Source organism: Danio rerio, chromosome 12 (genome assembly GCF_049306965.1).
Source record: "Danio rerio strain Tuebingen ecotype United States chromosome 12, GRCz12tu, whole genome shotgun sequence".
Lineage (NCBI taxonomy): Eukaryota > Metazoa > Chordata > Actinopteri > Cypriniformes > Danionidae > Danio > Danio rerio.
Genome location: NC_133187.1, coordinates 37007890 through 37019089, shown reverse-complemented (window position 1 = coordinate 37019089; position 11200 = coordinate 37007890). Strand labels below are relative to the sequence as shown.

Genomic DNA, 11200 nt, shown 5'->3' with positions numbered 1-11200 from the left:
CCTAAGGTCAGTGCATTATAGTAATATTAAATATGTCCATTTTATTGCTGCAGAAAATTTGTCTCATGTTTTTCTAGTTCTGCAAAGTCTGTTAAAAATAATTTATTAGTTTTAACAATTCCCTTTTCATATTTTATGAAGGAACTGTGAAGTAAATGATAACACTTCATTGTGCTTTCAAAGACTGCAATGATTTTTTTTTTTTTTTTTTTACAGTTTAAAGAAAGTTACTTGTATAATTCACACAAAGCTTCCGGGAGAAAAGGGAAGATTCAATACTAAGATATCCATAGTTCAGCATAATAAAATTGATCTGGTTCTTGGCAGGTCTTAAAACGTGGAAAATAAAAACTCATATGAACAACATCACAACATTTTGCACCGTATTTATTTAACAAAAATAAAGACTTGAAAAGCCATGGGTGACAGCCTAGATTCAATCCACTTTAAGAAGTTACTTGAAGTAATCATTTTCTGCAACATTACATCTCACATCATTCTGAAGGAATTTTGGTTCCCCTTTATGATGTTGCTCCAGTAATTTGAGGTTTGTAGACATTTGTTTCTGCACAGCATTTCAGTCTGGATGAGCTCTGGACCCTTATTTTCAGTAATTTTGTTTTTGGTTTTGCTAGTGTGTTTGGGTCCTGTTGCATGACCCATGATTTAGCTATCAGACAGAGGGTCTCATTTGACTCTAAAACACATTGGTATACAGGGACGTTCATGGTAGACCCAATGACTGACATGCTCAGGTTAGTTATTGTTTAAGGCCATTTGGTGAATTCAGTGATCATACAGTAAACACCCTTTCTCTTTTCATCAGTGGCATGCAGTCTAAACAGTCTCTGGGTAATTGGGTGCAAGTATTTTGGACATCTTCTTGAACACTTATGTCTACTGATGCCTACTAATGTTTCCAGATGATTTGCTGCATTTTTAAAGCAGCCATGTCTTGAGGTTGTTCAGTATGATGCGATTTACGTTCTTCGTTGGACGTGAATCACAGGACTGATTTTTCCACTCAGCGTATCATCTTAGAGAGGAAAAAATAAAGTATTGACTGCAGGCTGAGGGAAAATAGTGGAGCAAAAGTACTGATACAGCACTAAAAATCTATTCAAGGATAAGTAAAAGTTCATAAACTACTCAGTAAATAACAATTCCTGAGGAAAAACTACTCAATTACAGCAATTTAAGTATTTGTTACCTTGCGCCATGGCTTTCATCAAACATCTCCACCGTGGTCTGTGGTCTGCTGTGAAATTCTAGGTTTGTTGACCCTTTTTCTGAGCATTACACAGTCTGATCTTTGGGTTGAATTTGCTTGGTGGTCTGCTCAGGGGAATACTGGTGCCTGTTTTGAATAAACAAACTTCCTCAGTGTTAAATTATGGACTTCAAACTGCCTGGAAATGGCCACATTACCCCTCAAAGATTGATGGCAGGAGCAGTTATTCTCCAAGATCACTGCCTTTCCTCCTTGCCATTGTTTAATACTGAAGACTCCAGAGCAACAAACTGCCAAAACATCTGCATTTCTAGAGATGCTCACACTTGATGATGATCATCTAATTAAAATCATTTCACATAGCAGTGCTCTTAATTACGATGTGGGTGTTCTAAGCTTCACACCTATGGGCTTTATTTTTGTGAACGACACAATGTGCAATATGTCATGTGTTGTTGTTCATGTAAGGCTTTATTTTTCAGATTTTAAGACCTGCCAAGGACCAGATATTTTTCGTCATGATTGTTTGCTGGGGTTACTTGTGTTGATCCTTTTTTTTTACTCTTCTGTGCAATTATATTGGCTTTTACAGATGATTGTCAATGTGCAGACAGACAGACAGACAGACAGACAGACAGACAGACAGACAGACAGACAGACAGACAGACAGACAGACAGACAGACAGACAGACAGATAGATAGATAGATAGATAGATAGATAGATAGATAGATAGATAGATAGATAGTGCAGCTAATCTCTTACAAGAGCACCAGAGTCTTCAAAATTATCAAACAAAAATTACAAATGCTTTATCCAAACCAATAAATAATAATCATTTTGAAAATGCACACCTAAATGCAAGTATTTAATGCAGGTAATAGGCATGTAAAACATGTAACATTCATATCTTGGGTATATACAACCAAAATAATGAGTTTTGGCAGACCTTTTATTCATCTGTCAATCTGACCTGGCACATCTGATGCAGAGGTTGCTGAAGAAGGAGATATTTCTGCTTTTCCAGCACATATTACATCCGTCTCTTCATCTCTGGTCCCCTAGTGTCTCTTGTGCTGACACTTCATTTGTGACCAACAGATAATGTGGAAGATACATGACTTCTCTGCGTCAGGAAGAAACAACAGAAAAATGGAAAAACACAACCTCTTGTAGCACAGAGACCTCTCTAAACAATTACTCTCATCAATAGCTCCCAGCTCTCCTAGCTCTCTTCCACTGGCTAAATTATCAAGATAATGGGTTTGGCTTTAATAATTAGCACTTAAGACTAATTGTCCAACTAGCTGAAAACGCAAATAAACATTAGGGTACAGGCCAGCTTTGTGATGGGCAGCATCTAATGAGATCATTAGAGGTGGTGAAACGAAGCCATTTGAAAATACATACCGCCATCTAGTGCTAACAATTAATAGTGTCTTTAAAAATAATTATTATATTGTTATTTTGTATTTTCTGTAACCATTAAGAAAAACAGGCCGTCGTCAATATATTTCTAGGGGCAAAAACAATTGTTTTAAACATGAACATTTAACGTTACTTTCATGTCAAACTTGACACAAATGCAAGTGATTAATATCCAGGAATTATATACACCACTTCGACGTAAGATATGCAAATACATCCAATTTCACTGTATACATTTGTCAATAACATTGTGTAACAAACAGCGAGACATAAAGCTTTGTTCGCGTCCATCCATTTTAAGCTCCGGATATTCCACCTCTTTACTCTGACGTAACATGACTGACACATGCCTCGTCGAATAAGCACTAAAGATGAATATGATCGACAGTGACTTTGGCCAATGAGCGTTCGAGCTCCGCCAGCTATGGCGTCTGTGCCTCATCTGCTGATTTGCAATCCGCCGAAATAGGATCGGTGAAGAAGGGGACCTTCGATCGGCTCGCCATGGACTGTTCTAGGATCAGTAAGGTTTAAATACGACTCTAACCATTGAGCGGTAAGTAAGAATACTGTCAGTAACTTGTGTCCGATTGAAGGTTGGCATTCGTAACCAGAACAGTCCAAATATAACCGAGCTTTGGACTCTTTTGAGCACATGAATACGGTGGAATATCACGTTTCAAACATAATGGTGGCTTTGGCCTGTCCTACAATTCATCAAAACAAGTAGATTATCTGTCCTCTTCAAATCAGCACTGACTTGTGCACTTTATGCACATATGCATTCTCAAAATGCGAAGTAAACATAACATTATATCACATACTTGTACTTTGCCAAAAGCATATTCTGCACCCCATTTTTTATGAACTGTGTTGTTTAACGCAGTGTGTAGAAGAAACATACCGTCGCGCGCTCACGTGCACGCGCTCCAAACTTCAGCCGTCTCGCGCTGATGGGACGCTGTCAAAAACGTCATGTGCGCTCCTGTCGACCAAATATTAATGAATGTTTAAGTTTTGATCATCAGTGCAACAATAAGATCGAAATGCATGCTCTTTACTTTGTTATTTTTGTATCGGTATTAATGATTTTTTTTGTGCAAATAAAATATCAAAACATCTTTATGGTATGAACTTTGGCGATAATTGGTATGAACTTTGGCGAAATAAATACAATAACAAAAACAAATGTCTTTTTTGTCTGAAAGTCAATTATAAAGTGACAATAAAAGCAATACCTACTTTTCTTGTGGCTTAAATGTAATGAATTAATACTATAAATATGTTATGAATTTAGCAACTAAAATTCAATACATACCACATGAAAGTGGTGTAAACATAAGAAAACCATACGTAATCAAACATTATTTATTTCCCCCAATAACTATACCTCCTCCAATATCGTGTTATATAGGGGAGAGTGGGGACAATTGCAACACTTTTTGAATTTCCTTTAGTTTCTCAGAGACATTTTTTATGTGAAAGAAACTCAATTTTTTATATTATAAACCCACATCTATCAGACACCCATCCACATTGCTATATAGATATGACAATATATACAAAGTCAAACGTTGCAACTGAAAGCGGAGGACGGTTGCAACAACCCACAGGGACAACATTCAGTAGAATGTAATAATAATTACAAATTATTAAAACTAAAACATCATTAAATTAAAACCTTTATTTTTTGTAAACAGACTATGGTAAATATAAATTAGTTAAATGTGTTAAATTGGCCATAAATACTGATTGTTAAAAGAACACATAACAACCAATTATCAGACCTAAACAATATAAATATATATTTATTTTTTCTTGCCTGAAGCTTTACTAAAGGTGCAGTATCATGCACCATAGTGCAGTGGGCAGCACGATCACCTCACAGCAAGAAGGTCGCTGGTTCGAGCCCCTGCTGGATCAGTTGGCATTTCTGTGTGGAGTTTGCATGTTCTCCCCGTGTTTGCGTGGGTTTCGTAAGAGTGCTCTGGTTTTCCCCACAGTCCAAAGATGTGCTCTAGGTAAATTGGGTAAGCTAAATTTTCCATAGTGTATGAGTGTGAATGCAAGTGTATAGGTGTTTGCCAGTGCTGGGTTGCGGCTGGAAGGGTATCTGCTGCGTAAAAACATGTGCTGGATAAGTTGGCGGTTCATTCCGCTGTGGCGACCCGGGGTTAATAAAGGGACTAAGTAAAAAAAAATGAATGAATGAATGAATTTGAACATTCAGTTGGTCGATTATTGAGTTTATTTGGGTAATTTTTAAAAAAACATGTCAATAAATTGCAGTACAATAACATTTCTTGAATTATTTTATCCCCTTATTAACCACTACTTATAAAATATAAAACTACATACAAAATATTTAATATATGTATAATTTATATTTTAATATCTATTTTCTTCCTTGTTACAGATACAGATTTCATTAAAACAATTGTGCTGGTGAGAAGGAAAAGATGGATCCGTCTGCAGGAATGCACATGTCTGCTGTTCCCCAGAACACCGAAGTTGTCCATGTCTCAGTCGCAAACCCTATTATAACCATGTACCAGCCCCAACCACAACCTCAAAACATCGCCCAAATCATCACACAGCATGTGCTGCCCCAAGAAGTCTCCTGTCAGGCTGTACCGCACACGATGCAGTCTCACGTCCACATGCCAACTCACATCCAGACTCAGTCGCACATCCAGCCTGCTCCGCATCTGCAGACTCCTCCGCAAGTCCATGTGGAAGCGCAGACTCATATTCCACCTCAAGGCCACATGTTAACACAAGGTCCATCAGAAGGCCAAAGCGCTGCACCGTCTCAAGGTGGTGCTGTGAACTCGCTGCAGGTCCCGTTTGCAGAGGTGGCTTCCCTGCTGGACCCGAACATGAAGAGCTCAAAGGCTCGCAAGTACCAGATCCATTACGAGGAGGTGAAGAGGAGACTAGAGCCTCCTGAGAAGATGTCTCTTCGATCTCTGGCTGCCTACACCAGAGTGAGTCGAGGCCCAGCTAGTAAGAAAACTCTCTTGGAGTCTCTAAATGTTTTTGGACTTTCACCAAGCACAAATACAGCAGTGTCCAGTTCTTTTTCCAAACTAACTGAAGGTAAGTCTGGGAAATGTACTAAATGTACTCGTTAAGAATTCATGTTGTTGCAAACCCGTATGACTTAAAAGTAAAAGTGTGGGTGCTTCAGAATTCTTAGGATTCTTTAGAATAACTTGAATTAGTTTTGCACAATGATATCAGGGTATCCGCAGGGTTTTAAAAAGTCTTAAGTTTTCATTCATTTTACTTCAGCCTACAGCAGAATGAACCACCAACTATTCCAGCATATGTTTTACGCAGCGAATGCCATTGCAGCTGCAACCCAGTGCTGGGAAACACCCAAACACACTCTCATTCACACACAATCATACACTACAGCCAGTTTAGTTTATTCAGTTCCCGTATAGAGCATTTCTTTGGACTGTAGGGGAAACCGGAGAACCCGGGGGAAACCCACGCAAACACATGGAGACCATGCAAACTCCACACAGAAATGGCAACTGGCAAGGCCGGGACTTGAACCAGCGACCTTCTTGCTGTGAGGTGACAGTGCTAACAACTGAGCCACTGTGCCGCCTATGTCTTAATTTAAAAAAATAATATTAATTTTAGGACTTAAAAACGCTTAAATTCGCTGAAATATTGTGTTGTAGGTCTTAATTATTTTAATTAAATTATTTTAAACAGGTTTTAATTTTTCTCTGTCCATGTAAAGATACCCAATCGGGCTGACACCCATCCAATCACTAACATTTCATCTCAGTAAATGCTTTAACAAAAGTTTGTTTATTAACTCTATTTACCAATATGTGTTAATTACCTTCCTTACAAAAATAATTGTTTTTAATGGTTATTTTAACTATTTAGAAAAAAATCCTTAGCATTTGGTCTTGTGTATGGCCCAATTCCAATTAAATTTTTGTACCCTGTCGGTGCCAACAGCCTAGTGGTTAGTGCGTCGACACATAGCAGCGAGGTGCTCGCAGCGACTCGAGTTCGATTCCCGTCTTGAGGTCCTTTGCTGATCCTTCCCCTATCTCTGCTCCCCACACTTTCCAGTCTCTATATCTCCACTGTCCTAAAAATAAAGGTGAAAACCACTAAAAAATAATTATTAAAAAAAAAAGTATTTTGTACCCCTTCCCCTTGGCCCTTGAAACAGAGTGTGAAGGGGAAGGGCTTCAAAATATACCTCTAAGAAATGGGACACCACTACAACACCTGCCCACATCATCAGATGTCATCACAATCTCTTGCTTTATATGAGATCAGAAGATCGCAACTGCTGTAGTTATTCTATTTGCGTTAATTTTTTGTATTTATCTTTAGGAAATCACTGAAGGCAACGATATCATGTTATCATGATGATATAATGTGGCAAGAAGATCATAACTGTACTGTGCATTTACACTGTGGCCATAATCATCTATGTAAACGCACAAAAACAACATTAACATTTTAGCAGACACTGCAAAAAGGTCATTCCCAGCCACGAGACTTTTCTGACAGGGTATTCAAGAGTCATTGAGTGACAGAATGTTTTAGGACTGCTATACAGGAGTTATTATTATGGATTATAGTTCGCAAAATTTTGCATTTTTTATTTTGGCATATTTTTAAGTAAAACAGGAAAGCAGTTTTGAAGTTATTAAAACATGTGCTTGTTTGTTGTAAAAATTTGTAATAATGACAAAGAAATACTAATTTGTGCATCTCCTTACTTCCGTGTGCAGCCATTCTGCTGTTGTAGATGGTGTATTATGGGAAATTTTCAAACTCCTTGGTTTCGAGTGGTCCTGAAAAATGTTCGTTTGAAGGGGTATCTAGCCCTTCCCCTTAGCCCTACGCCTTCAAGCTAAAGAGAATTGGGACACCCCTACCCCTTCACATGAATGCAAAACGAGGGTTAAGGGTAAGGGCCAAGGGGTGGAATTGGGCCTATGTCACACCTTTTTTTCCTTTTGATTTAGCTTGAAGTAAATCAGAGCCTTAAGTCATACGGGTTTGGAAAGACATGAGGGTTCGTAATTTATGATTTTCCATTTTAAGCAAACTCTCCATTTAATATCATGAATGAATTTTGGACATAAGGTTGTATAAAAATCTATTTTTATTCTGTTCAGGTGACACAGCGGCTCTTTGCAAGGACATGAAGGATTTTGCACTGCAGTATGTCGACTACGAGAATATGGCAAAACAGTTGCTACCTGAAACGAATCAGGTGCAGCACTGGTCAAAAATCATTGAAACAAGGTAAAGTATTTGATGGCCCACAGAAAGACCACTAAGGCTGCATTTACACTGCATGGTTCACTTCAAGTGACCCAATTCCAATTTTTTTTCCTTCTCCAACGTGGCACAGATTGGATATGGCCCGTGTATATGTAAGCAGGAAAAAAATCACACAGATTTTGATTTACTCAAATCAGATTCAGGCCTTGTTTATATGTGGAAATTTATTCAATATGAATCGGATCTGTCTTCATGTTTGCAGTGTAAGCAGGTAGATCGGATTTTCACATCAATGCGAGTTGTGCGTCATTAAAAAAGATAGCGAATGACATAAACTCTGACGCTTTTATTTCAGAACAGACTTCAGCAGAGTCCCAAACCTTGAGTCTTAAATATTAGGACTTAAACAGCTTTTATATTGTCATATAGCACAAGTATTCAAGCATGTTACCGAGAAAGAGAGAGACCGTCCACCATGCTCAACCAATATAGGCTAGACTAAAACTAGCATAAATCACACCATGGACATTACATTAAGATGCCTAAGGGTTTAAAAAGGCCTAGATTAAAAGAAGAGGGCCAAATGAGAACTTTTCTGTGATAAACTATAGTAAAACAACTTGTCAAAAAGAATAAAAAAAATAAAACACTGCAAAGAGATTAAATACAGGAACGGAGAAAGGAGCGCTCTGTTATTATCAGCTGTCAATCCGGCTCGCTCTTTTTTTTTTTTTTTTTGCACCTTTTGCCCTGTGCCATGTAAATACAGACAATCGGATACGAGTCACTTTTAAAATGATGTTAGCAGGTCATCAAAAAAAATCAGATACAGCCACAAAATCAGAATTGACCATCGTGACCTGCTGTGTAAATGCAGCCTAAATGCTTCTGCTTTGATTCTAAAACGGATTTTTATTTTCTTAATGTTTTTAAACAGGAACTATCTTGAGGAGATGCGCAAGATTTTTAACGACCCTCTGAATACGCGCTTGTTCTCCAATGTTACGCATGGCCTTGGTAATGGGATGATGGATGTAGCTCTTGATATCATAGATAGCGTCATCGACCGACAAATACGAATCCTCTCGGGGAACACGGACCCCAAACCGGAACCTCCAGCGAGAAGGATCCGAAAACGCAACCGTAAGCCCAAAGCCGCCACAGAAGATGGCAAACCTAAAGAAAAGGGCAAACGGGGACGGAAGAAAGGAAAACAAATGAGGATGGATTCAGTTGTTCCTGAAGTTCAGCAGTCCACAGAGATGGAAAGCAGCGTTTTAACACTCGTCTCCGTAGGATATGAAACTATATCCAGTGGACTTAACACAACCAATACAGGTCTTGCGTAACATCGCATGCCTGATGAGACACTGTGAATCCTGAGTTTTCATAGAAGATTTTAGTTTTATAAACATTAGACTTCTCACCTTCTCTCAAGACTGAATATATCTAGTTATTTTCTGGGTAATCGAGACTACTAAAACCCCAGATTACTGTGGGTTTGAGACAGTGTTTGGCAGAGGTTTTTTTATTTTTATTTAAACCTTCCATCGCATGTCCTTTTCGTTTTTTCTTTTTTGTTTTATCATTTGTGGTAAAGAACAAATGTACACATACAATGTATGCTATTAAAGTAGCATGCAAGCAGATTTTTATTTTCATTTCAAGCACTATGTTGTACTCTCATGAACTTTGTTAGTCTCATTTAAGAGTTTTATCTCTGATATGTTCTTTGATTCTTACCTAATCTTACTTAGTCATACAATCTCCGAGTAATTTAGGTTGAGTAAGAACATATCTTCTCTTGGACATTATTTCACACTATTTATTTGGGTTTTTCTGTTTGTGTCTGATATGTAGTGTTGTGCAAACAGCTGTAACGTACACGGCAAGTTTTGCAGATTGCTCGTCAAATGCTTGTATTAAAAGCATTACTTTTTTAAAGAGATTTGTACATTTCTTTTCCTTTTTATTGGCTGCATAAACTATTCACTCTAATATAAACTGCTGTAAACATACCAAATATATTTGTAATTATGAAAATTTGTACCGTTACTTATTTCGCAATGTTAAAGCTATGAATCCAGAAAGTGCTTCTTAAATTTTTTAAAGAAGCAATCACTGGTAGAATTTTTCCATATGACAGAAGCAACAAAATCCAAAACATTAGAAATATATCGACCTTATTCTTTGCGTACGAGCGGGCGCAGCATTTGAATCTTTTTGGGTCGAGACTTCCGGTTTCATTTCTTTTTAGACATTAAAACAGCTTGTTCTTCTGCTTGATGTTGCAAACTGATATTTTCTTATTATGTTATTCTGCTTTGTCCTTATAGCCATGAACAAGTACAGTAGTTTGACTGTCTTCTGCATTTTCTTATTCATAGTCATTTCTCCCATAGGCGGCTGAATCGGAAGTTGAAAAACAAATGACGAGTGCAAGTCCGCATTGAAGAATAAGGTCAATAGATAGATGCCTCATTAGGGGTTGTTACTATGGGCCACTATATATAAGCCGTCTGCCATATTGGCATGGTCAAATGTGGTTTATCATCACTTGAAACAAGCTGACTCTAGATTTGACTACAGGTGCTGTAACTCATATGGGAGTAAGGTAATAGAGCTGAGTTTGACCTGTCTGGTTGTTCTGGCTCCAACGTCTAGCATTATTTGCTAATGTGCTTCTTGGGTTCAGGGGAATGATGTTTACTAAATAGCTAGCCCCCATTGCGGTGTCATCTTGGAAAACTATTATTTTTAATGTGTGCAATGTCACATTGACCATTGCAAGACAGCAGGCGCAAATCAAGCAGTTTTCCATTCAATGACTCAAAGAGAACACAATTTCATCTTTCTGATAAACTGGCACCAAATACAAAAAGGAAAAATGGATTTTGCTCTGTTAGGAGAAGCTATTGTGGGCCTTTTTCTTATATAATTACTTGCACCTCAGAAGATGAAGACCAAATACAATGAATGAGATGCAAGGGCGTAGATTAGCTCTTGCCTTAAGTGGGAACATAGGCCTTCATCCCTGGAGCACATGCATTGAACAGCACAAATTCTTTTTTGCGCTTTTTAAAAACATGAATAAAGTACTCAATAATATAAAATAAACACTTAATAATACAAATAACAACCACGTCCCATGCTGGAAAAAGTCAGTTTACATGATTTTAATGCAGTTGGGCTTTGAGGAGGTATCAATGTAGAGAAATTTAGAGATGTGGGACACAATTGAACTTATATCCCTATTGTTTTTCATAATC

General features: G+C 37.8%; 2 protein-coding genes across 4 annotated transcripts in view; one reads left to right on the top strand and one right to left on the bottom strand.

Annotated features, from left to right (window-relative positions):
* Positions 1 to 370: 370 nt before the first annotated feature.
* The window catches only part of syt15 (synaptotagmin XV), a 79057-nt gene continuing 68227 nt past the window's right edge, over positions 371 to 11200 (bottom strand). For 2 of the 3 annotated variants that reach the window (XR_012388104.1, XR_012388103.1), the window contains 2 exons: positions 2203 to 2355; positions 371 to 1814 (listed from right to left, as the gene is read on the bottom strand). The gene's annotated coding sequence lies outside the window, so the exon portion shown is untranslated. The remainder of the gene's footprint in view (positions 1815 to 2202; positions 2356 to 11200) is intronic. The other variant, XR_012388105.1, reaches the window with a different exon arrangement.
* si:ch73-127m5.2 lies at positions 3089 to 9879 on the top strand. The gene is made up of 4 exons (NM_001278598.1): positions 3089 to 3213; positions 5074 to 5756; positions 7823 to 7952; positions 8869 to 9879. The coding sequence occupies exons 2-4, from the start codon at positions 5117 to 5119 to the stop codon at positions 9278 to 9280; spliced, it is 1182 nt and encodes a 393-aa protein (NP_001265527.1). The 5' UTR covers positions 3089 to 3213; positions 5074 to 5116; the 3' UTR covers positions 9281 to 9879.

Excerpts from the sequence above, each read along its gene's own strand:
- si:ch73-127m5.2 (NM_001278598.1), top strand. The coding sequence starts at position 5,117 with ATGGATCCGTCTGCAGGAATGCACATGTCTGCTGTTCCCCAGAACACC. Across the intron at positions 5,757-7,822 it reads TTTTTCCAAACTAACTGAAG|GTGACACAGCGGCTCTTTGC; the intron begins GTAAGTCTGGGA and ends TATTCTGTTCAG. Across the intron at positions 7,953-8,868 it reads TCAAAAATCATTGAAACAAG|GAACTATCTTGAGGAGATGC; the intron begins GTAAAGTATTTG and ends GTTTTTAAACAG.